At 41.7% G+C, this 27,163-nt stretch overlaps 1 protein-coding gene across 3 annotated transcripts; it reads right to left on the bottom strand.

Annotated features, from left to right (window-relative positions):
* ARPP21 (cAMP regulated phosphoprotein 21) lies at nucleotides 1–27,163 on the bottom strand. 3 transcript variants are annotated; one of them, XM_026679534.2, is made up of 7 exons: nucleotides 26,840–27,163; nucleotides 25,215–25,350; nucleotides 24,785–24,826; nucleotides 24,089–24,172; nucleotides 20,721–20,871; nucleotides 12,680–12,739; nucleotides 1–120 (listed from the first exon to the last, which is right to left on the bottom strand). In XM_026679534.2, the coding sequence occupies exons 2-6, from the start codon at nucleotides 25,347–25,349 to the stop codon at nucleotides 12,729–12,731; spliced, it is 423 nt and encodes a 140-aa protein (XP_026535319.1). In that variant the 5' UTR covers nucleotide 25,350; nucleotides 26,840–27,163; the 3' UTR covers nucleotides 1–120; nucleotides 12,680–12,728. The 3 variants fall into 3 exon arrangements, with proteins under 3 accessions (XP_026535319.1, XP_087804180.1, XP_087804179.1); XM_087948054.1 differs by having other exon boundaries at nucleotides 7–111; XM_087948053.1 differs by lacking the exons at nucleotides 1–120; nucleotides 12,680–12,739 and having other exon boundaries at nucleotides 20,598–20,871.

Below are 27,163 nucleotides of genomic sequence, written 5' to 3'. Positions count from 1 at the left end.
CATGTTGCAGGTCTTGTTGATAATTACAGATTTTCCAGTGTGATCCACATTGTTATCCATACCAAAGCAAGCTGCCAATCTGTGCACTAGCATTCGCTGATACGATGACATCTGGAGAAACTTTTTATAATGATTACTGGAACAAAACGTCAAAGGGCTCAATATGATGCTGCCCTGACATGATGGATTAATAGCAATCTACTTTTTAAACAGCTAAAATCACACAGATTTTATTATGAATTCTCTGCTTCTTCTATTCATTTATTTCCACTCATTTTCCAGTTATTTATATACCATCAACATTTTAAAATTATTTAAATAATATTAATAATATTTTTATGTATAATGATAAAAAAATTTATTTTTATTTTTATTAATGATAAAAATAGTAGACATACTGAAAACCTGAATACATACATAAATGAATTCCCATAGCATAAATCCCTGTGGTTCGCTGGACCTTGCCCTGCCCTCCCCGTACCTCCCCAGGCCTCGCCCTGCTCTCCCTGGGTCTCCCCATAGTTCCCCGGGCTTCCCACAGGCCTTGCCCTGCTCTCCACAGGCCTCACCCTGCCTTCCCCAGGTCTCCCTGTAGCTTGCTGGGCCTCACCCTGCCCTCGCCGGGCCTTCCCGTAGCTTGCACGGCCTCGCCCTGCCCTCTGCAGGCCTCCCTGTAGCTCGCCAGACCTCACTCTGCCCTCCCCGTAGCTTGCTGGTCCTCACCCTGCCCTCGACGGTCCTCCCAGTAACTCTCGGGCCTCGTCCTGCCCTCTGTGGGTTTCCCCATAGCTGCCCAGGCCTCGTTCTGCCCTCCGCGGGCCTCCCCAGAGCTTGACGGTCCTCACCCTGCCCTCACCATGCCTCCCCATAGCTTGCTGGGCCTTGCCCTGCCCTCGCCAGGCCTCTCTGTAGTTCCCTGGCCCTCACCCTGCCCTCCACAGGCTTCCCCCATAGCTGCCCGGGCCTTGCTCTGCCCTCCCAGAACTCCCGCAGCTTGCTGTTCCTCACCCTACCCTCGCCAGTCCTCCCAGTAACTCCCGGGCCTTGCCCTGCCCTTCATGAGTTTCCCCATAGCTGCCCGGGCCTCACCCTGCCCTCCGCAGGCCTTCCTGTAGCTTGCCAGGCCTTGTCCTGCCTTTGCTGGGCCTCCCCGTAGCTCGCCGGGCCTCACTCTGCTTTCTCGCGGGCCTTCCCCTAGCTTGACAGTCCTCACCCTGCTCTCGCCAAGCCTCCCGTAGCTTGCTGGTCCTCACCCTGCCCTCAACGGTCCTCCCAGTAGCTCCTGGGCCTCGACCTGCCCTCCGTGGGCCTCCCCATAGCTTGGCCTGCCTTCGCTGGGCCTCCCCATACCTTGCTGGTCCTCATCCTGCCCTTGCCGGTCCTTCCAGTAGCTCCCGGTCCTTGTCCTGCCCTCTGAGGGTTTCCCCATAGCTGCCCGGGCCTCGTCCTGCCTTAGCTCGGCCTCCCCATAGCTCGCTGGGCCTCGTCCTGCTTTCTGCGGGCCTCCCTGTAGCTTGCCGGCCCTCCCTGGCCCTCTCCGGGGCTCCCCAGGCCTTGGAAACTGGCAAAGAACATAGAAAACCTCAGTCACAAGACTGTGTGGGATGTTGTAACTGGTCATAAGTGTGTGTGCATGTGCGTGTATGTGTGTGCATCACTGTCAAAACACCAAAAACAGATCAAGTAGCTCTGGGGAGGTCAGTCGTAAATTAGAACACTTGCTAAGCAACTGCCCATTAAGCGAGGACACTTATATTTGGTTTGCCAGTCACCTAGCCACACTCACCCCAGTCACATGACCGCCTAGCCATGCCCACCCAGTCACATGACCACCAAACCACACCCACAAATTAGGCCATGCCCACAGAACTGGTGGTTAAGAAATTTGAATTCCATTCCTGCATAGAACCCAAAAGGTGTTTACATCTTGGCCCCAAAGTTCTAATGGTCATCCCCTCCCATAGTCAATGACTGGGGTATTCAACAACTGGTCTGCATTTAGAGCTGTTTACAGCATTTTGTGGCCATGTGAATGTGATTTATGTTTTTGCCGGAAACCACAATTTATTTCCAGTTTCAGCAAAAATGCCCCATATTAAACAATGAGTTCACTTAACCACTGTAGCAATTGATTGTTGACCATGTGTTCTCTTCACAACTACTGCATAAAAGATTGTAAAATGAAGAGAGGGGAACTGACGTCACAACAAAGTAGTGTGGATAAGCAGAGCTCCACAAAGTCCAACTGATTTCTTCAAGCCAGGAGGCTCTAAAGGGCCGAAAGTCACCCTGGATGGGGTGATGAAGGTAGAGGGGATGCTTTGGTGGTCATGGGGAGAGTGCAGTCTCCCCATTTGACTTTTAAAAAGTCCTTGAACTGGTGGAAGAGAAGACGGCCATTATGGCTGAACCAAAGCTATGACAGCTGAAATGGAAGAGAAGAAAGAAAAGATTCTGACAATGTGCTTGATCTGGGTAGGAAAGGATTTTCTAACTTTGGCCGTGGAATTTTCCCTAAAACACACCCTTTGGAAAGTGGGACTCGACTGATGTGAATAGCGGCGACTAAGACCAGAGCCACTGTTAGATCTGGAAAGGAAAGGGGGGAAAATGGAGACAGAAGTAACCTTAAAGATACAGGATAGACTGGACTGGCTTGTTTTCAACAATTTAAATTGTTTTAAAATATTGGATTATATTGTCACCTGGATTTGAAGGACTTAGAAAAATTATTGAAAATATTAAAATAATTGAAAAAAATTTTTTGAAGACATTTTATTCGCAGCAACAGCAGAGAAAAAGAGTAAGAGAGAGACCAACTGGCCAGGGAAGATATCATTGAGCTGAAAAAGGGGGGGGAAAGTGAACGTTGTTTTGACTAGGACAAGGACAGACAAGCTGGAATACGCTAAACCAGTGGTTGCCAATCGCTGGGCTGTGGAAAAAATTTGGTGGGCCGCAGAAGAAATGGCCCCCAAAAGCAATTAATCTGGGCCATGCAGTTCTTGTGTCTCCTGGCTCTTCAAGGGACCCCGGAGTCATGTCCATGAGATGCACGTGCCAACCAGCTCCCACACACAGCGGCGGTGGCAACAACAGTCCCCTCCCCTGGCGCCCGCTGTCTTCTCTCCCCATTAATTATCCAGCTTTGGATTGCTCCCACCTCTCTCTCTCTTTCATTCCCCCGCGCGCCCACATGGAAGCAGGCAAGGAAAGGAAGACAGAGACTTGCACAGCTCTCAGTTCCTCCAGCCCTTGCTGCCTCTCCCAAAATCAAAGCCTTGGAGATTCAGGCAAAACCCTGCAGCAGTAGCACCCAAGTTGCCTTAGCATGCTCGGTTAGTTCATAATTGCCCTACTCAGAGAAGGAGGTGCTGGAAGAGGAGGTGACAGCAGTGGAGAAGCAAGTCAGGTATTAAAGACCTGGGAAGAAAGGCAGCAGCTGCTGCTCGTGCTTCTACAGGATGGCTGCAGCAAGTACCCATTGCCGCCGGTGCCAAGAGCGAGCATGCTAAGCCAACTTGAGTGCTACAGCTATGGCGGCTTTGCCTGCATCTCCGAGGCTTCAGTGTTGGGTGAGGCAGTGAAGGCTGGAGGAGCTGAGAGCTGCACATGGCTCCATCTCCCTTTCTTTGCCTGTCTCCAGGTGGGTGGAGGGGGAGAAGGAAAGAGAGAGGCAGGAGCAATCCAAAACTGAAGAATTAATGGGGAGAGCGGGTGCCAGAGGAGGGGACTGTTGTTGCCCCTTTCTGCCTTTGCTTCTCCCAGTGGCAGTTGCCCCAAGGCCCCTGAGCTCCCAGGAGTCCCCATGCACCTGGTTCTGGCTCCCAGATAAGTGCAGGGAGACTTGCAAGGCCAAAAAACAGGCCGTGTAGGGGTGCGCCCCACGCCCACCACACACACAGGCCCACACCCCATCTCCTGAGGTTCCAGGGAGGCTTGCCTGTTTTTGGCTGGCAGAAGACTTCTGGGGGGCTGGAATGCCAAAAATTCCTGACATTGCAACCTGTGTGGCCTTCCTTTCACTGGGACTGCCCCCACCCCTGTTCTGTACGGTCATTACCATTCTTGTAGAATCGCGCAGTGATTGGCCAAGACGCGCGGCGAGCTGATTGGTCGAGTGAGCCGCACTGATTGGCCCGCTGCGAATCTCCCGCGATTGGTGGAAACTGATCGCGGTAGATTCAAAGCGGTGCCATTGGCCGCGGCCGCCGCGGCCAAAGAATAAAAGCCACCGTTTTTCTTTCAGACCCGAGCCGATCTCGGGAATCAATAAATGAGCTGAACTAAAGTCACTGGCTCCGAGTCTCCTTCCTTGCGACGGACACGACACTGGCGACGAAGGTGGGATCCCAACCCTGATCCCCATCGAACACGTGTCCGGAGGAAACGAGACCGAAGAGATGGCCAGCATCGTACCGCCCACACCCTTTAATCCGGCTACTGAGAATTGGGAATCGTACACCAACTGATTCCTAATGTTCCTCGAAAGTAGCAATCTAAAGGATGCAAACGGGCAAAAGAAAAGAACTGTCTTCCTCACACACTGCGGGCCCGCAGTGTTTAAGATGGCGAAAGCCCTTGCGAAACCCGAGGACGTAAAAATGATGGACTGGGCCGATCTCGAGCCGTTGCTCCAAAACCACTATGCCCCCAACGTGCCCACCCTCATCAGGCAGCACGACTTCTATCGGCGAGACCAGCGGCGGGCGAGCATCGGCGACTTCGTGGCTGACCTGTGAAATCTCGGGGCATGTGTGGGTTTACGGATATGGACGAGGCACTCAGAGACCGCGTCATCCTGGGGCTCAGAGATCCAGTCCTCCAGAGCCGGCTGATGGCAAAAGACGACATCGCCCTCGCCGAGGTCCTTGCAGACGCCACTGCAGCCGGGCGACCCGGAAATCGGCGGCTCGAATGCGGAGGCCCGGCGCGGGGACCGAACGCGACCACCGAGGCAGGCACGGCAACCGAGACGCTCCGAAGCAAGCGCCGAGAGACCACCACACACCATGGCGACCTCGACTCCACCTCCGACACCACGGACGAGGAAGAGGGCGTGCATCGGCTCAGGCAGATCAAGACCGGCGCGATCGACAGAGTCGTAAGTCGGGGCAACCGTGCGCTGGGTGTGGAGGCTACCACCCTCGATCGGAGTGCCGATTTTTCGATGCAATATGCCGGCACTGCGATAAAAGAGGCCACATCGCCCGCGTCTGCTGACTCAAGAAGAACTACAGCCCCGGCGGCGAGGCGGCAGCGACCGGGGCGAGACGGCACCCCCCAGGCCCAGAGACCGCCAAGCCGAAACCGATGGAACCGAGACGGATGGGGCCGGCGAGGGCGGGAACCGGGCGGAGAGAGGAAACCCACCAGACGGTGCGTCATCGGCCACTCATCCAGCGCAGACGCCCGGAAAGTATATGTGGAAGTGGGCATCGAGGGCGAGCCATGCAAGATGGAGGTGGACTCGGGTCCTACCTCTCCATGGTTGCATGGCGGGAAATCAAGCGCCTGGTGCCCACAATCCACGGAGAGGACTGGAAAGCCAGAGCCTAATTCTCAAGGACTACCAGGGGAATCGCATACCGGTAGTCGGAACAGGCCAGTTCGAGGTAACTTTCAAAGGGCGCACAGCAAGGCTTCCCCTGACGATCGTGGACCGAGACCGCCCCAGCCTTTTGGGACTACAGTGGTTCGCGCCGCTCGGAATCGAAATAACGGGCATCGATCACATCGGGGAGGCCGACTGGGAGGACCAACTCGCAAGGGACTTCCAGGAAGTGTTCGACGGCACCCTAGGCAAGTACCGAGGGCCCCCTATTTCGTTCAGCCTAGACCCCAGCGTTCCCCCAATACGCCTGAAACCACGGTGGGTACCATTTGCACTCCGGCCAAAAATCGATGAGAAAATAGACAAGCTCATCAGACAAGGGGTCCTCAAGCCAATCGACCATGCCCGATGGGAGACCCCCATAGTCACCCCAGTCAAGCCCGATGGGTCGGTGAGAATCTGCGGGGACTATAAGGCCACCCTCAATTGCGCATTGCAACAGAGCGCCTACCCCGTCCCAGTAGTGCAACACCTCCTACACTCACTGGGAGGAGGCAAGGTCTTTGCGAAGCTCGACCTGGCGCAAGCCTATCAGCAGCTGCCGGTCGACGCAGAAACTGCCGAGGCACAAACCATAGTAACCCACCGAGGGGCTTTCCGCTGTAAGAGACTCCAGTTTGGAGTCAGCGTGGCCCCAGGAATATTCAGAGCCTCATGGAGAGACTCCTGCAAGGAATCAAGGGGTGGTACCCTACTTCGACAACGTGCTGGTGTCGGCAGCCAACCAAAAAGAACTGCAGGGCCGCCTGAGGAGGTCCTAACAAAATTCAAAAATGCGGGGCTGAAGGTTAAAAAGAAAAATGCCAATTACACACGAGAGGGTCGAGTTCCTGGGGTACCTTTTAGATCGGCACGGAATTCACCCAACCGAGAAAAAAATCAGAGCAATCAAGGAAGCCCCCAGGCCGAAGAATAAAACGGAACTACAGGCATTTCTAGGACTGCTTAATTTTTACAATGTTTTCCTGCCCCAGAAAGGTGACCGTGGCGGAGCCTTTGCATAGGCTCCTGGACAAGGCGGCCCGTGGATGTGGGGAAACGCGAGGAAGCGCGCTTCAACAAAACCAAGGACCTGCTCACCTTGGATGCCGTCCTCATCCAATACAACGAGACCCTACCGCTAGCTGTCACATGCGACGCATCACCCTTTAAGCGTCGGCGCCGTCCTCAGCCACACTCTCCCGATGGAAAAGAAGCACCCATCGCCTTCTTCTCAAGGACCCTCACCAAACCGGAAAGAAACTACAGTCAGCTGGACAAGAGGCCCTGGCTATCGTTGCCGCCGTCAAAGGTTCCACCCAGTACATCTACGGCCGGACCTTCACCATCGTCACCGACCACAAGCCGCTGCTGGGAATCCTGGCAGGGAACAGGGCCACCCGAACATTCTATCCCCAAGAATGACAAGGTGGTCCGAATTCCTTGCCGCCTACAGCTACCGGCTCACACACCCACCCAGTAAGACAATCACTCATGCAGACGCCCTGAGCCGCACACGCTACCGGACTTGGACACCGACCCAGCACCCACGGCGGCCACCCTTAGCATAGAGACTCTGCCCGATCTACCCATAACCGCGTCAGACATTGCCCGTGAAACCAATAAAGACAAACATCTGGCACGAGTATTACATTGGGTAGAAGGGTGGCCCGAAAAGGGCGACACGAAACCTTCAGGACATTCCGGAACCGCAAACAGAACTGTCATTACAAAAGGTTGTTTACTTTGGGGGACACGGGTTGTTATTCCGGGAAAAATTACAGGGAAAAGTATTGAAACTGTTGCATGAGGGGCACCCAGGCATCGTAAGGACAAAGGCCTTGGCCAGAAGTTACGCCTGGTGGCCAGGAATGGACAAACGAATCGAGGCCTGGGTGGCAGCATGCAACAGATGCCAGGAAACCAGGCCCAGCCCTCCTGCCGCCCCAATCCTGGAATGGGAAACCCCTAGGGGACCATGGTCCAGGATTCACATAGATTTTGCCGGGCCCACGAAGGCCACACTTTCCTCATCATGGTAGAGCGCTTACTCCAACTGGTTGGAGGTAAGCAACATGAGAACTACCACCCGGAGGCCGTCACCAAGGAACTCAGCAAACTATTCGCAACCCACGGCCTCCCAGACGTCACTGTATCCGACAACGGGCCCCAATTTACCTCGCTGGAATTCGAAAAATTCCTAGTGGAGCGGGGGATACGACACGCATTGACAGCGCCGGCACATCCGGCGGCAAATGGGAGGGCAGAACGGATGGTTCAATTTACAAAAAAAACTATCCAAAAGATAGAAAACGGGGAAATCCAAGAGAAAATAAACAAAATGCTTTTCATACAACACATAACCCCGAATACAACAACCAATAAAAGCCCGGCAGAACTACTGATGGGGAGAAAATTAAGGTCCCCACTCGACAGACTGCACCCACATACAGCCCAGAAAAACCCCCAAACTCCTCAAGCAAAGACCGAATATTTAAAACAGGCGACACAGTATACGCGAAAAACCTCACCGGAGACCCACTCTGGGTACCAGCAACCATAACCCAAGTGACAGGTCCACGCTCGTACCACTTACAGACAACCGACGGACGAGCATGGAAACGACACATCGACCAATTAAGGTCAAGAACAGCCACGGGAAACACAACCGACACGCAAACAGAAGCAAACACAGAAGGAACCCCCAACACAAACCAAGAGGGGAGGGAAGGCCCCAAGGACCAAAACCCACGAGAAAAAAACCAGGAATACTCACGGCAAGCAGCCAGCTCGACACCTCACCAGGGAGAAGCAGCCAGGCCAGCTCAACCAGCCCGGAAAGACCAGGCGGGAGCGGAAACCGCAGCTCAACCAGACCGGGTAGACCGGGAGGGAGCTGCGACGAAGGCCCGGCTCAGCCTTCCAGACGGTCCCATCAACAGGGCAGAGAGCAACACAGAACCCGACCAAACCGGCCGGGAGCCAAGCACCAACTAACCTGCGCAGGTCAAGTAGACAAGTACGTAGCCCCGCCTACTTACGGGACTACGTTACGTGGGACCCTACCAAGAGGGGAGGGGTGTTCTGTACGGTCATTATCATTCTTGTAGAATCGCGCAGTGATTGGCCAAGACGCGCGGCGAGCTGATTGGTCGGCGAGCCGCACTGATTGACCCGCTGCGAATCTCCCACGATTGGTGGAAACTGATCGCGGGAGATTCAAAGCAGTGCCATTGGCCGCGGCCGCCACGGCCAAAGAATAAAAGCCGCCGTTTTTCTTTCGGACCTGAGCCGATCTCGGGAATCAATAAATGAGCTGAACTAAAGTCACTGGCTCCGAGTCTCCTTCCTTGCGACGGACACGACAACCCCAGTCCACATGGAAAAGTCACAGCCGTGGTAAGCATGGCCATTGGCAGCTTTGCCAAACTCCGGAATGAGATGGGAATGAGAAGGAGGCAGGCAGGAAAGGAAGGAAGGAAGGAAGATGAGAAGGAAGGAAGGAGAAAGAAAGAGAGGTTTTTTTGTGGAGAGGTAGCAAAAGAAGCAGCATCCCTTGGCTGGGAAATGGGCAAAGGCAGAAAGGGAAAGTAAATTTCAGACCCTGCAAACCAAGAGCAGTTTCTGATGCTCGCTGGAAAGGAAGGAAGGAAGGAAGAAAAAGGGGAGCCCAAACTTTAAATCCCCAGGGCTGACATTGACTGGCTGCCATTTGATTTATCCCACTTTGTTAGCTAGCCTTCTTTAGTTCAGAAGCAGCCATGTGGGAGAGGAGGAGGGGGTTTCTCCCTGAGTGTTTAAAGTTTTATTTATTCATTTATTTATTTTATTTTGTCAAGCGATTATTAGATAACAGGTATAAGTATAAACATGGTTATGAATACATGAAATGGATACGAGTAAGAAAAAAAAGAAACAACAGGAAAGGGACAGTAGGCACGTTGGTGTGCTTATGCATGCCCCCTTGCATCCAGGTTTTTTTTCCTCCAGCTCTGGGAGCGTCATTTCTGGGCTGGGAGCTTTTTCCTTTGGATTCGGAAGAAAAGGAGGTGGGAATGGAGGAGGTAGTGATTGGGCTTGTAAGGGTCCAGACTTTGGATTCGTCTGCTTTGCATGTGTTTGTGTGTGTGTGATTTCTAAGGTGAACATTTTGATAAAGATCTCTCCCACTCTAGCTTTCCTGCTCAATTGCTAGCCTTCTTTAGTTTAGAAGCAGCCACATGGGAGAGGAGGTGGGTGTGTTTTTGTTGCTGTTTCATTGCCTGTATTCCGGGACCTAAGTTGATTAGCTGTGTAATTACCAGAGTAAGCCCATTTAACTTTAAATGTTTTCTTTTTTTCTCTCTGTCATCCCTCCAATTCTAAATGAAACTTGAGGACTTGTCCTTAGTTATCAGGGAGTCACTTTCTGGTCAGTCCTCCTGATCTGGCCTCTTTTAGATTTCATCAGCATTAAGGTATTGCCTGTAACATGTACTTTATATATAATATTTACCTTTCAAAGCAGATTGAGGTGTGTGTGTGAGAGAGCAAATCGGTGGGGTTTGTGTTTGCCTGCAGACAATCTCAATAGGGTTTATATAATTTGAAATCTGTTCATTTTAAATAAAGTAAGAAATACAAATTAATATTGCTGGAAGTACTAGCAAAAGGTCATACCATGAGTTAAATGCATCAGAAATCAATTTACAATACATAAGATAAAGGTATATGGTGCATTCAGAGAAATGCAATGCTGATGGATTTTAGAATGGTTCTCTTTGCCAAATCTGGGGTTTTTAGTTACAGTCTAAATTGGTGCAGTTCTTGGTCTGGTTTATTGTGTGGTATTCTGAAACATATGATCAGGAGTTATTTTGAAGGAAATCCTGTTTGTTTTATTCTTTTTTAATGACCTATTTTAAGGAGCCTGAAACTGCTGTTGTACTGAAGTTGGGCAAGTGGCAAGAAAATTTGTGCTCTTTTTCCCTTGCAGGAGTCTTATTAAATAAATAGATGCCTTGGGTTCAGCAAGTACGCCTTAGGAAGAACAAAAGCAAAATGGACTGCTAAAATTGGCCACGTCCACCCAGTCATATGACCACCTAGTCATGCCTACTTAGCCACACCCACCCAGTCACATGACCACCTAGCCGTGCCTGCCCGGTCACATGATCAACAAGCCATGCCCACAGAACCAGTTGTTAAAAAATTTGAATCCTAAAAATTCGTATTAGTGGTCTTTGGGATTTAAAACCATAAGTTTGGTGGTCCCTGAGGTCCAAAGGTTTGGCGACCCTTGCACTGAACAATACCTGCAAATTGATTATACGGTGTTTGGAGACAGACTGTGAAAACATTTAACTTTTAGAACCTTGAGGATTACAAATATGCTGGACAGGGTGAGAGTGTGAAACAGTTTGAATTTGTTTTGAAATTAAGTGGAGGTTGCAATGGGACTATTTTATGAACTGTTCTAATATTGGCTTTCTTGGTGTGATGAACAATTGGGATAGTGGGATTTTGATAGATTATTGTCATGCCCCTGGTGGAGACTGACTCTGAGGAAGAGGAGAAACAGCCAACAGGGAGTGGGAGTGTGGCTCCAGAGGTGGTGGAGGAGGCTGGGGAAAGGCAGAGGCCGACTGAGCAGTCAAGAGGAGGATCCAGGCCCATCCCCTATCCATCCTAGGTCACGCAGGGAGGAGAGGATCAGGGAAAAGCGAGGTCTACTCAAGAGGAGATTACCATGATCCTCCTCGTGGCTTGCTGGAGTCAAAGTTAAGTGTTTACTTTGAAAGAGGTTTATCTTTGCTGGCGTTCTTCCCATGGACTCTCCTCAGTTATTTTCCTGGAGTTTATGATTAGTTATCTTGGCTTGCTTCGGAACTCTCGTCAATGCGGTTTGTTTTGGTTTTCTTTTTGCCTCATTATTTACTTTTGTGACTTTAAACTGTGCCTAATAAAACAGTGAAGTTAAGTTGAAGGCCTTACCGGACTTCAATGTATGTTTTGGGTTTGGGGTTATTTTAAGAGACTATGGGTCATCACAATTATTGAGTAATTTTTAATGCATTAAAATAAAACAAAATGGAACAACTACAAGGGAAAATAAGTATATTACTAAAAGAAATATTATTGATGCTCCAAGGCACGCAGGAAATGATGATAAGGAATCATAGGGAGATAAAGGAATTGATAAATGACATAGTTATGAGACCAGAAAACCATGAGCAAATGACATTGAATAATGAACATGAAATCCAAGAAGTAGACAAGAAAATAGAAAGATCAGAAGAAAGGACAGGTATAAGAAGATACAAGATCTCAAGGGAGAAATATAAGAAGATACAAGATAAAAGAAGACACAAGATATAAGAAGATACAAGATCCCAAGTGAGAAGTATAAGAAGATACAAGACATAAGGAGATACAAGATCCCAAGGAAGAAATATGGGAGATGTGCCAAGAAGTCAGTAAGAGTTGAGATATGAAAACAGGCAAGAGATAAGGGATAGGTACAGCAACAAGAGTTGTTTTATTATGAATGATTATAGAAATTAGAATTGGGGAAAATAGTATTTTTTTAACTTGGGAACTACTTTATTAATGGTTAGAAAATAGAAGCAGAAGTTAGAAATTCAGAATTAAGGAAGATACATAGGTAAAGATGAAGTAAATGTGTAATTAAACAATGAATATTGAATAATTAGGATAAGCAAACATTATGATTAATAGGCTTAGAAGATAATGGTTACAAATGTGATGTTTATATGATGTTTATAATGTTTGATATAATGAACTGATTATAGACCAAACTGAACAGAGTGTTTAATTTTTTTAAAAAATTGTAAAATAAGACTGGTCACATGATGAACCACTTTACAACTGTTACAACTTACAACTGTAATGGGCAGGACGAGCTGTAATAAAGTCAATATATACCGATTAAGGAATATATAACATTCCCTTTACTGTACGCTGATAAACATATATTAATAATTATATTCTTAAGAATACAATAGAATTGTTTTGAGAATATATTTCTGATATGTTTTAAGCAAAATATGTCACAAAACAAGAAACAAGTACTGAAAACAAACTTACCTCTCATAACTAATAAAATCAATGATTTCCTGCTCCATTTTTAATAATATCATTCTATCCCTGTTAATAAAAGAAAAATAAGAAAAAAAGAATTGAATCTGAGGGCAGAAAAACTGGCAGCAATGTCTGAAATATTTCTGATACTACACCAAAGAAATTCGAGGTCTGAGTTCTATTTATGAGTATCACAAATACGTTTAAGTTCCTTTCCTAATGGAAGAATTCATTGTTTCCTATTCAAAAAGAATGCAGGCATAGTGCTCTTAGGATAGGTTGGAAAAAAGAACGTAGAATTTTTTTGTACCTAAGTGAGGTATTTTACATAGATAGTAGTGTACATTCTATTATCCTTGTATTTAAAAAAATAAAAGTGTCTAACAAGACACTAATCTTCTTAAAAATTATAATTTGTATCAACCCTCTGATTTCAGTATAGCTATAAATATGACATATCCCTTATGCTGTACTGTTCAGAGAAGAGGGTGATTATTTTAAGGCTGTTCTCCACAATTAAGTCTTACTGTCATTATGTTCAAGTGTCAATAATCACAACACACAAAATTTGGATTTTGGGAGGTTAACAATAAAGACTATTTCCAATTGACTTAATCATTCCAGCCAAACTGACTTCATTCATTGAAGAAACTAGACTCAAAAATATTTTGGCAGGTTGGTTTAATGTCAAATGTTAGAATCTTCACTATCGTGAAAAGATAATAATAAAAATATTGCTCTATGAAATGCTTTTATGGGAATTTGCAACAGCTAAGATTACAGATACAAAGGGAAAGTTCCTACTCAACAAGTTATCCTTGATCTATTTAATGACATTAATATTCTCTTTATGAAGATTTACTTGGCTCTAAGCGTGCCTTTCTTCAGAAAAGACCCTAGCTGGTGGATGATAGGTAGTGGAACTTATCTGTTAATCTTTTCCCTTATGTGCTATATCTCTATTTCATTTTGTATTTATTTTTTAAATATGAATGCCATGAATTCCCAGAGGAAAGGGGTCAAGCTATTTTCCAAGGCACCTGAAGGCCAGGCAAGGAATAATGGATGGAAACTGATCAAGGAGAGATTCAACCTGGAAATAAGGATAAATTTTCTGACAGAACAATCAACCAATGGAACAGCTTGCCTTCAGAAGTTATGGGAGCTTTATCATTGGAGGCTTTCTACAAGAGATTGGGCTGCCATTTGTCAGAAATGGTCTCCTGCTTGGTTGGGGGTTGGACTAGACAATCTACAAGGTCCCTTCCAACTCTGTTAATCTAAAATGATTCATCTAATCTAAATGAGTCTTTGGATTTGGCTTCCAATGAAAAATAGTATATGATTCAATGAGTGCTCTTCCATGAACAAAAGACCTATTCCATTTAGAAATATGTTTCTCATGAAGTAAAAAAGTCTTGAAATGGAGAAATAACCCCAAATCTGGAGACATTTTTTTTCTGTTCCTGTAAAATTTATCATGAGTTTCCCCAAAGATTTATTGCCCACCAGAAGTTATAGGTTAAATCTAGATATTTCATCTGTTATTATTCATATTGTAACATAATTCCTGAATTAATGTACATTACATTACTATACATTTTATTTTAACTTTTCCATGGAAAGTGATTTATTTATTTATTTTTCACTGTTATTTGCACTAAACCCTTCATGGTTATTTTGATTTTCAAGATAACATGCAAAAACATGAGAGTTTCTCATGAAAAAAATATCAGATATTGCCCACACTGTGTATTGCAAGATGGCTTCAGATCTTCCTCCAAGAACTGGGCTACAAAAATATAATCCAAAGAACGAAAGAGCCCTGATGAGAAGGAAAGTAAACGTTAAAACACAAGAATTCTGGTACACAGTTTTGTTTGACATGAGACACATAACTGCCATTAACGCAGTAAAATTTGTGTTCATTTCCTCCTGTTCTTTCTATCTAAGGCAGGAGTGTCAAACTCAAATCCCATGGGCCATATCCAGCCCCATAGGGTGCTTAAATCTGGCCGGCAGGGCCGGCCTGGAAATAGCAAAGGACTGGCCCGTGGTGCCTCTTGCAGCCAAAATGGGGTGTTGGGGAGCATGCACAACTGAATATTTAATATACAATATTAAGCTTTAAAAAAATAAATTACAAACTGAAAATAAATGAGTTAAATAATAGGCATATCTTGAATTCTGGAGATACTGCATTTGCTTGAGCAAATGTAAAACGTAGAATAACAAACAAAAGTACCTTTGGATTTGTTTGCATATTACACTATTCCAAAATTGCTGGTATACACTATTGGATTATTACTGACTGGGGGTTGGAGAAACAAAACATGGAAGCTCTTTCCCTGATTTGTTCATAAATAACATCCATGTGATAGCATATAACTTACTTACTGCTAAACTACAAGCCTAGGTTTTGTCAGGACCAATGCTGTGTGTGTGTGTTATATGCATACATATTTGGCTGTGTTTACCTGGTTGGATCTAAAATAAGCTAAAGAATTTCTACAAAAGTAGAATATCTTGAGAAATCAGTAGTTTCTATTTAAAGAAACACAGTGAATGATAAACATACAGTATATTAAAATAAAATAGCAATAGTATTTAAATTTATACAGTGCTTCACAGTGCTTTACAGGCCCCTCTAAGCAGTTTACAAAGTCAGCATATTGCCCCCAACAATCTGGGTCCTCATTTTACCGACCTGGGGAGGATGGAAATCTGTGTCAACTTTGAGCCACTGAGAATCAAACTGCCAGCAGCCAGGAGTCAGTAGAATTAGCCTGCAATTCTAACCACTGAACCACCACGCTGTCAAGACTCCAACATGCACCCCCATTCAAATCATAAGTCTCTAGCCGCATCTAAAAAAGATTGATTTATAAGGAGTTGACATGTTGGCGTTTCCCGGTTGCAGCCGACTTTGACGCATCATTCATTTCACCCTTGACCTTGGTCTACCCCCCACCCCCTGGATGTGTATTCTCCAATGAGACACATCCATAGCCAAGAGTCATCAATCATGCGCTCCAATAATAATTTTGCAAGCCAGAAGCTTCGGTTGCCAAAGCAATTATCTCAAGCATTTAAGGAATGCACTGTTTTCCCCCTGCTTTCTGCTAACAACTAAAAAGACCAAAGAAGTTTTTTTTAGTTGACACATGGTCCTATAAACACTTAATCTATCATTTAAGTTTTTTGTGGTGTGTGTGTGTGTGTGTGTGTGTGTGTGTGTGTGTGAAAGATAAGAATATTTTGATTCTGTCATTCAAATAAATTGTTTTCAATTTATTTATAAAATTTATATTGCTGCCTATACGCTATGGAGACTCAAAGTGGCTTACAGAATATAAAATCACATTTAAAACAATAAAAACTAACAAAAAGAATCAAATAAATTAATAAAGTACAATATAACAAAACCACTCCCCAACTCCCACCCCTGCCTCTACAGCAGGTCACATGAGCCCTTTAATGGGCTCCATCCCGCTCTGGATTCCCCAGGTCCATTGGCAGAACCAGGTCTTCAACGCCTTCTGGAAGAATTTTAGTGTGAGGGCCATTTTAATTTCTGGGGGAATGATGTTCCAGAGAGACGGAGCCAACACGGAGAAGGCCCCTTTTTTGGGCCCCACCAGGTGTATCTCCCTCAGGGATGGGACCCGCAACATTCCCTGCCTTTCCCTCTGATGGGTTGGGTAGATGTGACCAGCAAGAGACAGTCCCTCAGATAACCTGGTCCCAAGCCATGAAGGGCTTTAAAGGTGACAACCAGCACCTTGAATTGCACCCGGAAGCAAATCGGCAACCAATGCAGCTCCTGCAGGAAAGGTGATACATGTGCACACCGGGATCTGCACAAAACCATGTGGGCTGCTGAATTTTGCATCAACTGGAGATTCTGCTCTACAAGGGAGAAGAGCGTGTTGCAATAGTCAAGATAGGAAGTGACTAGGGGATGAGTGACTGTGAGCAGGGACTGTTGGTCCAGGAAAGGGCATAACTGGTGCACAACCCGCAGTTGTGCAAAGGCCCTACTGGACACAACCACCACCTGCTCTTCAAGCAGGAGTTGTGAGTCCAGAAAAACCCCTAGATTACACACAGGGTCTGTTTGGGGTAGTGCCACCCCATCCAAGACCAAAGGTGGCAATTCTCCCTGAGCCAATGAATCTCAAACCCAAAGCCACTCAGTCTTGCAAGAATTTATTTTCAAGCCGTTTCTCCCCATCCAGCCCCTAACAGCCTCCAGGGACTACAAGAGGGAGGACACAGCAACACTTAACTTACTACGGGCTGAGACGTACTGCTGAGCATTATCAGCATATTGGTGATACCTCAGTTCATGGTGATGGATGATCTCACTCAGCGGCTTCACATCAATGTTGAATAGAAGCCCTGCAGAACCTCATAAAGCAGTGGGCAAGGGCTGGATCTCTCCCCTCCTATCAACACTGACTGAGAGTGGCCGCAGATGAAGGAAGTGAACCTGGACAGCACAAGGCCTCCTGTTCCCATTCCCCAAAGCCACCCCAGAAGAATCCCATGATCGATGGTATCGAAAGCCCCGCGAGGTCAAATAGATGCCAAAGATCATCCAAACGTGCGACCAATACCATTTCTGTCCCAAATCCAGGCTTGAATCCTGACTGGTAGGGGTCAAGATAATCCGTTTCATCCAGAAACCTTGGAGCTGTCGTACAACCACCTTCTCAACAACCTTCCCCCAAAAGGGAAGATTGGAGACAGATCGGAAATTATCCTACCAGGTAGAGTCCAGCGATTGCTTCTTAAAAAGAGGGCAGACCACAGCCTCCTTAAAGTGCTGTGGCACCATCCCCTCCTGTAGGAAAGCATTAATCACCATCAGAATCCACCCGCCTGTTACTTCCTGGGAAGCTTTCACAAGCCAGGAGGATCATGGATCTAAAACACAAATGCTTGCACGCATACTCCCTAGGATTCTGTCCCTTCCTCAGGAAGAACAGGACCAAACCGTTCCCAGATAACTGGGCAAGAACCTGCCTCAGGGGTTCAACCAGACTAGCAACCATGCTGGCATCTAACTGGGAATGAAGTCAAGCAATTTTGTCTTCCAGAAAATCTGCAAATTTCTCAATGCATCCTTTCAGGCCACCTTGGCTCACCTTAAAGAGGGTCACTGTGTGATTATCAGCAGACCAGGTAAATGAGGTGAATGTAAGGGGGCAGAACACTAGATCGGTACTAAACACCAAGGTGGTGTTTCCCATGGCTGCCCCCCTTGTCTTCCATATCTCCCGTTATCCAACACCACTAAAATAGGAGGCTCTCCTCTGCCTTCCCTGAGAACCATTCCATCCCCCAAAACCAACACTCTTCCTTAAAAAGGGAAAAACCTCCTCCCACTGATAGGCTGTTGGGGGAAAGGTGAGCCTTACAGGCACTATAGCACTTGCTCTCAGCACCCTCAAACTCATATCACCCCTTCCTCATTTGCTGCATAGGGGTCATCCAGCCCCCCCATATCTCCCAAAACACTCAGAATACATCCACTCAATGCACAAATGGTACCCTGCCCAGTTGCTCTCACCCACCAAGCAGGGAGCCACTCCTTCTCCCCAGCTCTCACCTGGGGGAAAGGACCAATACACTAACCTCTCACTCAACTTTCCCTTCCAGCCCCAGGATTCCCCAAGCAGCCTTCCCAAGCCCGATTACAGAACATTCAGAGGATTGCAGAAGCAAGATTGCAGAAAGTAGCCAGAAAAATAGCCAGAAGGCCTGCTATGCTGCACGAGATATTTAGCAGCTGTGTCAATGTCTCATGAAGTTCACAGTTCCAAGTTCCCACTTGCCAGTTAACCTCAGGAAATCCCAACGACAGTCTGCCACTCTCCACAGCATTATTAAGCACAAGTAGGCCCAGCTGCCAACAAAGGAAAGAGAAGCTTGTTTTCTTCTGTCAGCTCTACCTCCATCAGATGACCCACACCGTCAATTCACAGTTGCAGCTGCTGAGTCTTGGGTTCTCAGACTAAGGTTTAGCTTCAGCCAGGGGAGTCCAGGGGGAGTCCAGGGAAGCCACACAATCGTAAAATTATTCACTTCCTCTGCTCCGACTCACCGTCTCACTTTACAACTGCCACTTTCTGATTATTCCACTCTTCCAGCTCTCGGCCTTATCAGTTTCTTCATGTCTCTATTTCTTCAACAAATTCCAGCCTCTCAGTTAGTTTATCAAGCTTATCTCTTTCTTGCCTTTCCCTCTACACACTCTTCCACATACCAATCACTACATTCCAAATTTTCCAAAACCCTCTCTGCACAACACTTCGGAGCACCATCTACAAACACATGCAACTGCTGTCACCATCTTTAAAAAAAATTCCTGGAATTATCTATTAAATATATATCCTTTGAGTAAATCCATAATGAATTCCAGAATTAGAATGTAAGCATTATGTTTAAAACAGTTACATAGCTTGTATTCCAGATCTAGTTATCATGAAAGAAAAAGTTTGCATACCATAATAATATCCTAGAAGGCAATGAGGTGAACAAATGTGCAGTAATTGACAGAAAATGCATATAGATTCTAGTTAGTTATGGTATAAATTACTACTACTGTAAAGATTCAATGTATTTATTTAAATTGGACTGTCAGCACATCAGTGCTAGATTGAAACAAAATAAAAATCTCATTCAGGTAGCCTATGACATCATCATTTGTCGGGACTGGATATTTCAAGCAGATAATCTTATATACTATTTATTTCTATGGCATTTTTATGCTGAAAGTTATCATAGTAATAGAACATGAATTTATTGATATAGCATACAAAATGAAAATATAATCATAATTTTTTTAAAAAATGAAAGTAACATAAAATATTAAGGACAATTTATAAATGCAACTACAGGAGCTGGATTTTAACACATTTCTTAGCTATCACAATCCAACACACTTTAGCTGAAAGGATAGCAAGTTTGAATGAAGGACATTCCAAAAACCTGGGATTTAAGCTTTTTTTCTTGGATGCATAAAAAGAAGTCACTACTGTGCACCTCAATTAGAGGATAAATTCACTGCAATTAGAAATTTTTTTAGATAGTCACCTCTATGTTACTTTTTATATTTTACATATGTGACATTTATAATAATTAATTACAATTATGCAGTGTAACATGTGTGAAAAAGTCTAAAAACAAGAAATTATTTGTCAAGGAAGAAAGTGGTAATGCTTCTGTTAAATAAGTGATAACACATGCAAAGCAAACTATTATTACATCAATAAGTTCCTATGCTGGAGCACTTTCAATAATGGATAGAAAAGTCTACAAGCACAGGGTATAGGTTCCTCTAAGCAACAACTCAGTTAGTGTGTATTCTTCTTTCGTTTCACACTGTCCCTGCCCTGCTTCCACTTCTCTTCTTAATATAAACTCTACTTATGGATTTCAGTATCAGGTTGAAAATATGTAGATAGGATATATCATGCATTGACTTACAAATAATACTTTCTATTATACTATTCCTAATGAGCCATTTGTATATCATTTTTATGAAAAATATTACATATATTTTCAGTTTTGATGATGCAATACAGCAGCATCTCTATGGTGGGAAAGAGAAGGAAGCAAACTGCAAAAGCTGTGGTCCGCCATGGCTGATCTCAAAAAACTTTTGGGGAAGATTAATGTATTCCTTAGAAGAGAACAAATTTTTCCACTTTATGTATTTATTTAAGTCTCTTTATATGGGTGTACATATTGTCAAAATTATTATGACTTTGAAAGTTTAAAATATCCCTTCAGCACATATTTCAGATGTAAAGAGAGTTGTAAAGAGAATTTGTTTTGTATATCACATTTGTTATATACCAATATATATGTATTCTACATTTAATATATAAACTATACATATACCACAATCCCACAAACAAGTACAGAATATAAAAAATACAAACTAATTCAAATACAGACAAAAGTAAATACAACATTCAAAATGTCTCCATGTGACTATAATAAATGACTAAATAATGACTTAAATACTTTTGTTCACCTTTTGATAACATTCTTATCTTGTTTTTTTCACTGTTTCTATTTTTTTCTTTGTTTTTATCCTTCTCTTTTCCTTTCTCAGATTCATCTTTACTAGATTTATCCTCTTCTCGTAGGTTGGGGAAGTTTGAAAGCTGTAGCTGTATTGATTCCTGTTGAAAAAAATATAATAATTTAGGGCCAGATTCAAGAAAACTGGCATGGCTTCCCAAATGCATAGGAAAGTGCAAGCTTAGAAAAGCTGGAGCCAAACAGTATTTGATACACTTAATCTTAAGAAAATATAATGTATTCTTAGGGATAATTTTTGGTTGGTTGGATAGTACAGTATCACTGAGTATAATAATTTAGTCGGTATTATTGAGAATCAGAATTTAGTTTAAAAAAATTAATGTATAGTTCTTCATTTGTTTGCAGTATATTGCAATAGATTCAATAAGAATCATTTTAAATAAAATGCCTAATAAAAGCATAAAGAGATTATTCCTAGGATGTTAACTATAAATTATTTATATTAAAATGACACTGAAATCAGAATTCACCTCAGTGAAAATTGATTGAAAAAATTAATGGAAAAAATAGACAATATTCAATTTCTTTAAAAATACAGGACATTTTTAATTAAGTGTACTTAAAATTAGGAATGTAATAATCAGAACTTGACAATGTTCATATGTATGGTTAATTTTATTTTAGACCAGGAATTATTAATGTGTTGTTTCTTGAAAAAGGCCTATTCTATATCTATAACTAATGTTGATAAATGAAAAGTTCAAATTACGCCCAATCTTATTAATTAAAATGTAAATTAAAATATAACATGAATTTCTGCGTTGATTCTAAAGTTTTCTCAAATATTTAGCATGCTTCCAGTTACATGTACTTTGGAGCAGTATCAGAGAAGCTCTGTGCTAATTTTATTTGTATTAGCAATGCTTGAAGATTTACATGAAGCTGTACTAATTTGAACTCAAATGTGCTTTCTACTAAATAAATTAACTTATGAAATAGTATAATCATTTTTGTAAATACTTACAAATTTAATCTATGCTCAATGTTTTTTCTTTTTAAAGTATTTTTTTATATTATGCATGTCAGGGGAAAAGGAAGAACTAAATGCTTTTCTGCTGAAGACAATCCAATACTGTGGGCTAAGACTCACTGAAATGATATTCATGGAACTTAATGGAAAAAGTTTTAACTGACTTTCACATCTCCAGTTGTTTATGCTAAAGTCAAAGTGATTCCTAAGTGCACTTGCTGTTTTACAAAAAAAATGGGGGGAAAGACAGACTACAAACAATTTAATACAAACATATAAGCATACTGCATTGTATATATTCTACGTCATACATATAACATAGCATCACTATATAGTCTTTGCATTAGAAATAAACACACAGGAAAACTGCAGAGTCGTTGAAAAATCCGGTGTTTGTTTCTTATATTTGTTTTTTATTGACATTTTTCAATCACAAAATTACAACGTTGATAAGTACATTCATACAAGTTAAGCGTAAGAAACACAAAATATTGAATTGCAGTAGTACACCAATAAGCCAATATAACAATGTTAGAGGCCACATTCCTTTTAAAATAAGGACAGAGTGTGAGATCAGGTAAACTTTTTGATCAAGTAATACAGGTAAACAAGATTTTTCCTGCACAGGAAAATCAAGGCAAATTTTCAAATATAATACAAACATCAGGTTTGTAGTACAATCCATACTCTATAGTTCTGGCAATGTACCATACATTTTTTGATGACTTACTCTGTGCTTTGTAAACAGCTAGGTAAACCAATAAGGAAAAATCCAACTTAACTTTAAAACGAATCCATTTCCATTGATATAACTCTTCCAGGTTCCTTCAATCAATGAAATGAATATACTGATCTAACTTTTCTATGGAAAATTCATCAGTCTTTAAACCAAATAGTATATTTGTTATTTAATTAATATATGAAGCCAATTATCCTCAATATGCAGCTTTGGTAGGAGAATATACTTAATCCTTGCATTTTGGAGTGATATGTTATGGTGAGTCAAGTAAGGACGATAAGAAATGGCACTGGGGCATTATAGAAAAGATGTTTGCTTCTAAGTTTGCTAATCCCTATAGAATATAACATTCTTTTTTCATTTGTAGAGAAAACATCAGAAACTATCATGCAACATTTAGTACAATCTGATATATTTATATATTTCTCCTTTCAGATTCCATTTGACATGATAAAAAATACAAATAAAATGCATAACAAAAGCCATACATTTATAATAAAGCAAGTTGAGCCAAATATTTGAATCATTTTCAAAATAACTACCCACAATTGATAAAAGAACCTGTTGATTGTTATACTGCATAAATATCATCTTAGTGCAGCAAGAGAATATATAAAATCCCCACAGCTTATTAAGATATGGAACAGTGAATTTTGGTCATTCAAAAAACAGACAGAGAAAAAAAAACCTCTCCAGAGGAGAAGTGAATTCAAGTTAATAGAGGAAACTTTTAAAAAGTACACTTAACTGTGATTTGATTTTTGTGCTAACAGAAGTTTGTGCTAACAGAGCTAACAGAACATTCATTTCATCATTCCTCTCCCTCTCTAGGGCCGATCTCATTCTTCAATTAATATCTGAATCTTCAAGTAAAAAAGGTTGAGAAAAATAATTTTCTTTCAAGTAAGAAATAATTTCTTTTGGTTTCTGTGTTTGTTAAATTTATGTTTTTAAGCAAATAGAAATGTAAGTTTTTTGCAATAAGTGCTAAAGGAAAAATGGACAAAATTCTGAAATATATTATTATTTTTTACTTAAATCATACAATACTACTACAGACTCATAAAATACATATTTTGCAATATTGAAAGATTGGTTCCAGGAATCAGAAAAATAAACCATCTGGAATACAATGCACTTTTTTTTATAGATTACTATTATTTATAGGGTCAAAAATTGAGCTGTAACTATAAACTAAAACAATAAGATTTTCTATGAAGATTTTGTATGACTTAGAAGCCAGAGTGATTCAATCTTATATCTGGTGTATCCTTAAAGGAGATAGCCTTAGAGAAAATAACAATTATAACTTTTTGATTTTTCAAAAAAAATATTAATCTGAATTCTTTTGAATTCCTTTTGATTGTTGAAATTTTCAGGGGCTCTGGAAAAAAAGAGCAAATAATACCCTGTGATATACTGTTGATCATGTATATCAAAGAAATATACTAAAAACATTAAAAATAAAGTATGCTCATGTGAAAAGCCATTTTTATTCCCCCAAATTATTATTTTTATAAATGTACACTGTTATCATGCACAGGAAAAGGAAAATTATTCATGCTGCTTAGAAAACTGTTTTAGATACCTGATTGTCAGTGTCTGATTCAAGACGAGGAGATGATTCTTCACAAACAGCAAGGCTTCGTACAAGTTTCCCCTTTCCTCCCGACTGAAATAGAGAAGTAAAGTAATTTCTAAACAAATAATATAATAGCATGTATGTATGTTTATATCCATACATACATGCATAGATGATAAAACTAAAAAAGAGATTAACTGGTGTGCAAGAATAAACTGCTCAGCTGCTCTCAGAATAATGGATGAGTAATTGAAATTAGGATATCTGAAAAATAAATCAGTACTTTTGAAAAACTTGATTAAATTACAATGTAAACTTTCATCAAAAGTTTGAATCTTCAAAACCATGATACTTATCTGCAACAAATTAATTTATATATTTATATAAGAAAGTATAGTTTAATTGTCTCTTTCCATCTTTGAAAACTAGACATCTGTAAGCTGAAAGCATCTGTAAGCATGAAAGCATGAAGTTTGGCAAGAGAAGAAAAAATAAATGTAATGTAATTTCCCCCCTTAAATAGCAGAATTACACAAATCAATTCATTAAAAGAGCAGCAAACTGTACTGAGGCAAAAATTAAATAAAAATCTGCAACCATAAATTAAATGAAAGTTATAAACTTTCATTACCAGCCCTGTAATGTAAAATTTTATCCCAAGCCAACTTATTGCAATTCTGAGCAACCAGACAAAACCTCTACCTTGAATCTCTTTTTCTGCTGGTTCTGGTTAACACTTTGTAACTGTGAAAAACAAGTGACAACACATTCAAATGTATTAGTAGAAAATATGCATAATAAAAATAATAGCACTTCATATGGTAGCTATCAAATAATTTGCCTTTATCTCTGTCACTGATACTATTAAGGCATAAAGGTGTTTGTTTCTATATTAGTAAATTTATTTATATGGTCCAGATTAAATAAAAATTTCTGCGTCTAATTTTTATCCTATTTCTTTCTTGTTATGTATGTTAGCATGTTAGCGAATATTAGCAAATCTTTCAGAAGCATTCACCACATACTAATATTTGAAAATGAACAAAGGGTATCTAAAATTATAATATCTAATAAAATTAAAATGAGAAAAGGAATTCAGCTTTATTAGAAAAGATATGCCAATTCTTATTACCTGGTCTGATTTGCCATATCCTTCTTTTTCATCTACTTCTGAACTTTCTGTTTTGTTAAGAATGCAATTCTCTGGTTGAGAGAGAGCTGAGTCTAGCTCATTTCCAACTTCTTCTAGTTTATCTTGCTCAGACATTCTCAGAAATTTAAAGAAAAGTTTTTAATGACCTAAAATGTCAAGTCATAAACAAACAATAGACAGGCAGAAATTTATATCACTTTATTCCCATTTTATTGCATAATACAACCCAACAGAATTCAGTACAATTCACACAGTAGTGGATTGAAGAATTCTAGGTGAAGGCTAAAGAGTTTAAACATGAACAAATAGCTTGGATTAACTGAAATAATCACAATAAAGAACAGAAAAATGAAGATTTTTATTTATCTCCCTCATCTTTCATTCTGTAGTTGCAAAATTTGCACATGTGGAAGAAAAGTTTCACCAGGAAGATGTTGCCACAAAGTAGTAACCAATTTAGGTGTGGCAGGGCAAGAAATATACATTTTTCTATTATACAATCTCTTTTGAAAAAGAAAAGGAATCAGCACATACCAACCCATTCAATCATTCATATGTGCACACATATGAAAGAAAGAAAGAAAGAAAGACAATCTTAAAGAAATAATGACTCAATAAAAATATTAATTCTTCACTTGGCATTAAAAATCTCATACTCTTCACGGATAGACATCAAACTGACAGCTCCACTATAAAATTAAAAAGCCCTTTCCAAATCCCATCTCATTCTCCCATACTGTTAAAATCCTCCCAGAAACTCTTATTAGATAGCTCTCATGAAGATCTTAAAAGCAACGCTTTGCTCTCATTTCACAAGTTATTTGTACAGAATTTCAGCATAGCTTTTAAAATTAAAAATATTCATAAAATACCACTCTGATACCTCCATACTGATTGGTTGTCAAATATATCTCATGAATAATTTAGTACTTTTTGTTCTTCTCACCCACTATGTTTTAAAGAAAAAAAAAAGTAAGAAGGAAAATATATTGGAGAAAGACAATATGTTCTTAACAAATTTTACTATTTGTCCTACTGCCTATATAATGATGGTTATTTGATAGATATAAATTTTGTTGTGTTTCTTTTGTAAACAGTAATTCATACTGAAGAGATGCCTCTAATCTTTGTTCTGGTTTATTTTAAAAGAAAATGTATAGCATACACTGTGGTCAGAAATTCAGAAAATTGAACATGATTTTGTAAATGAACTAAGGACTAAGAGGACTAAGAACACTCTTCCTTTCAAGGTTTGCAGTTCTTTGTATGAGCAGTGTGACAAAATAGAAATAAATGAAAATGTAAATTTATAAAATCAACAAGTCATTTTTATTAGCACAATTTTTGGGGGTGGGGTGGGATAATAACATCTCTTTGTAACTAATAAGCATTTATATCAAAATTAATATCTAGATTCTTTCTTATAATTTTAAATAGTTTTAAGTTTAAAATATAATTTAAAATATAATTAGCATGAATTCTACAAATTGTATGATCTGGTATGTACTCTAGCAATTATATTCATGCAAAATCCAACATGTATATACAGGTGCACGCATAGACAAAAGCTACTGCCATTAGGTAGATACAAAGGTGTGAATTACCTTCAATAGTAATTCTTGATACCTTCCCTTCAGCTTCTGTTGCTTCTCAGTGGTTAAATCCACACAAGTGATCGATGACAATGTGAATGCCATGACCCCATTAACAATTCAGGATGCCAGTTTCCATGCTGTTCCTTTATAGAATTTGACAGATCACTGTCATCAACCTGGCAAGAAAGGAAAAAAGAACAAAGAATAAAATCAATAATAAGAGTTATAATCATAGTTAAAATTAAAAGATAAAATAAAGAGACCAGATTTATAACCCTAATGACCAGCTTTAAGCAAATCACTTTCACAGCTTGATCCAGCTCCACCAGTCTC

Source organism: Notechis scutatus, chromosome Z, assembly GCF_049901735.1.
Source record: "Notechis scutatus isolate UNSWTSFEM ecotype Mainland chromosome Z, rNotScu1.2, whole genome shotgun sequence".
Lineage (NCBI taxonomy): Eukaryota > Metazoa > Chordata > Lepidosauria > Squamata > Elapidae > Notechis > Notechis scutatus.
This window is presented reverse-complemented; position numbering and strand designations above follow the sequence as displayed.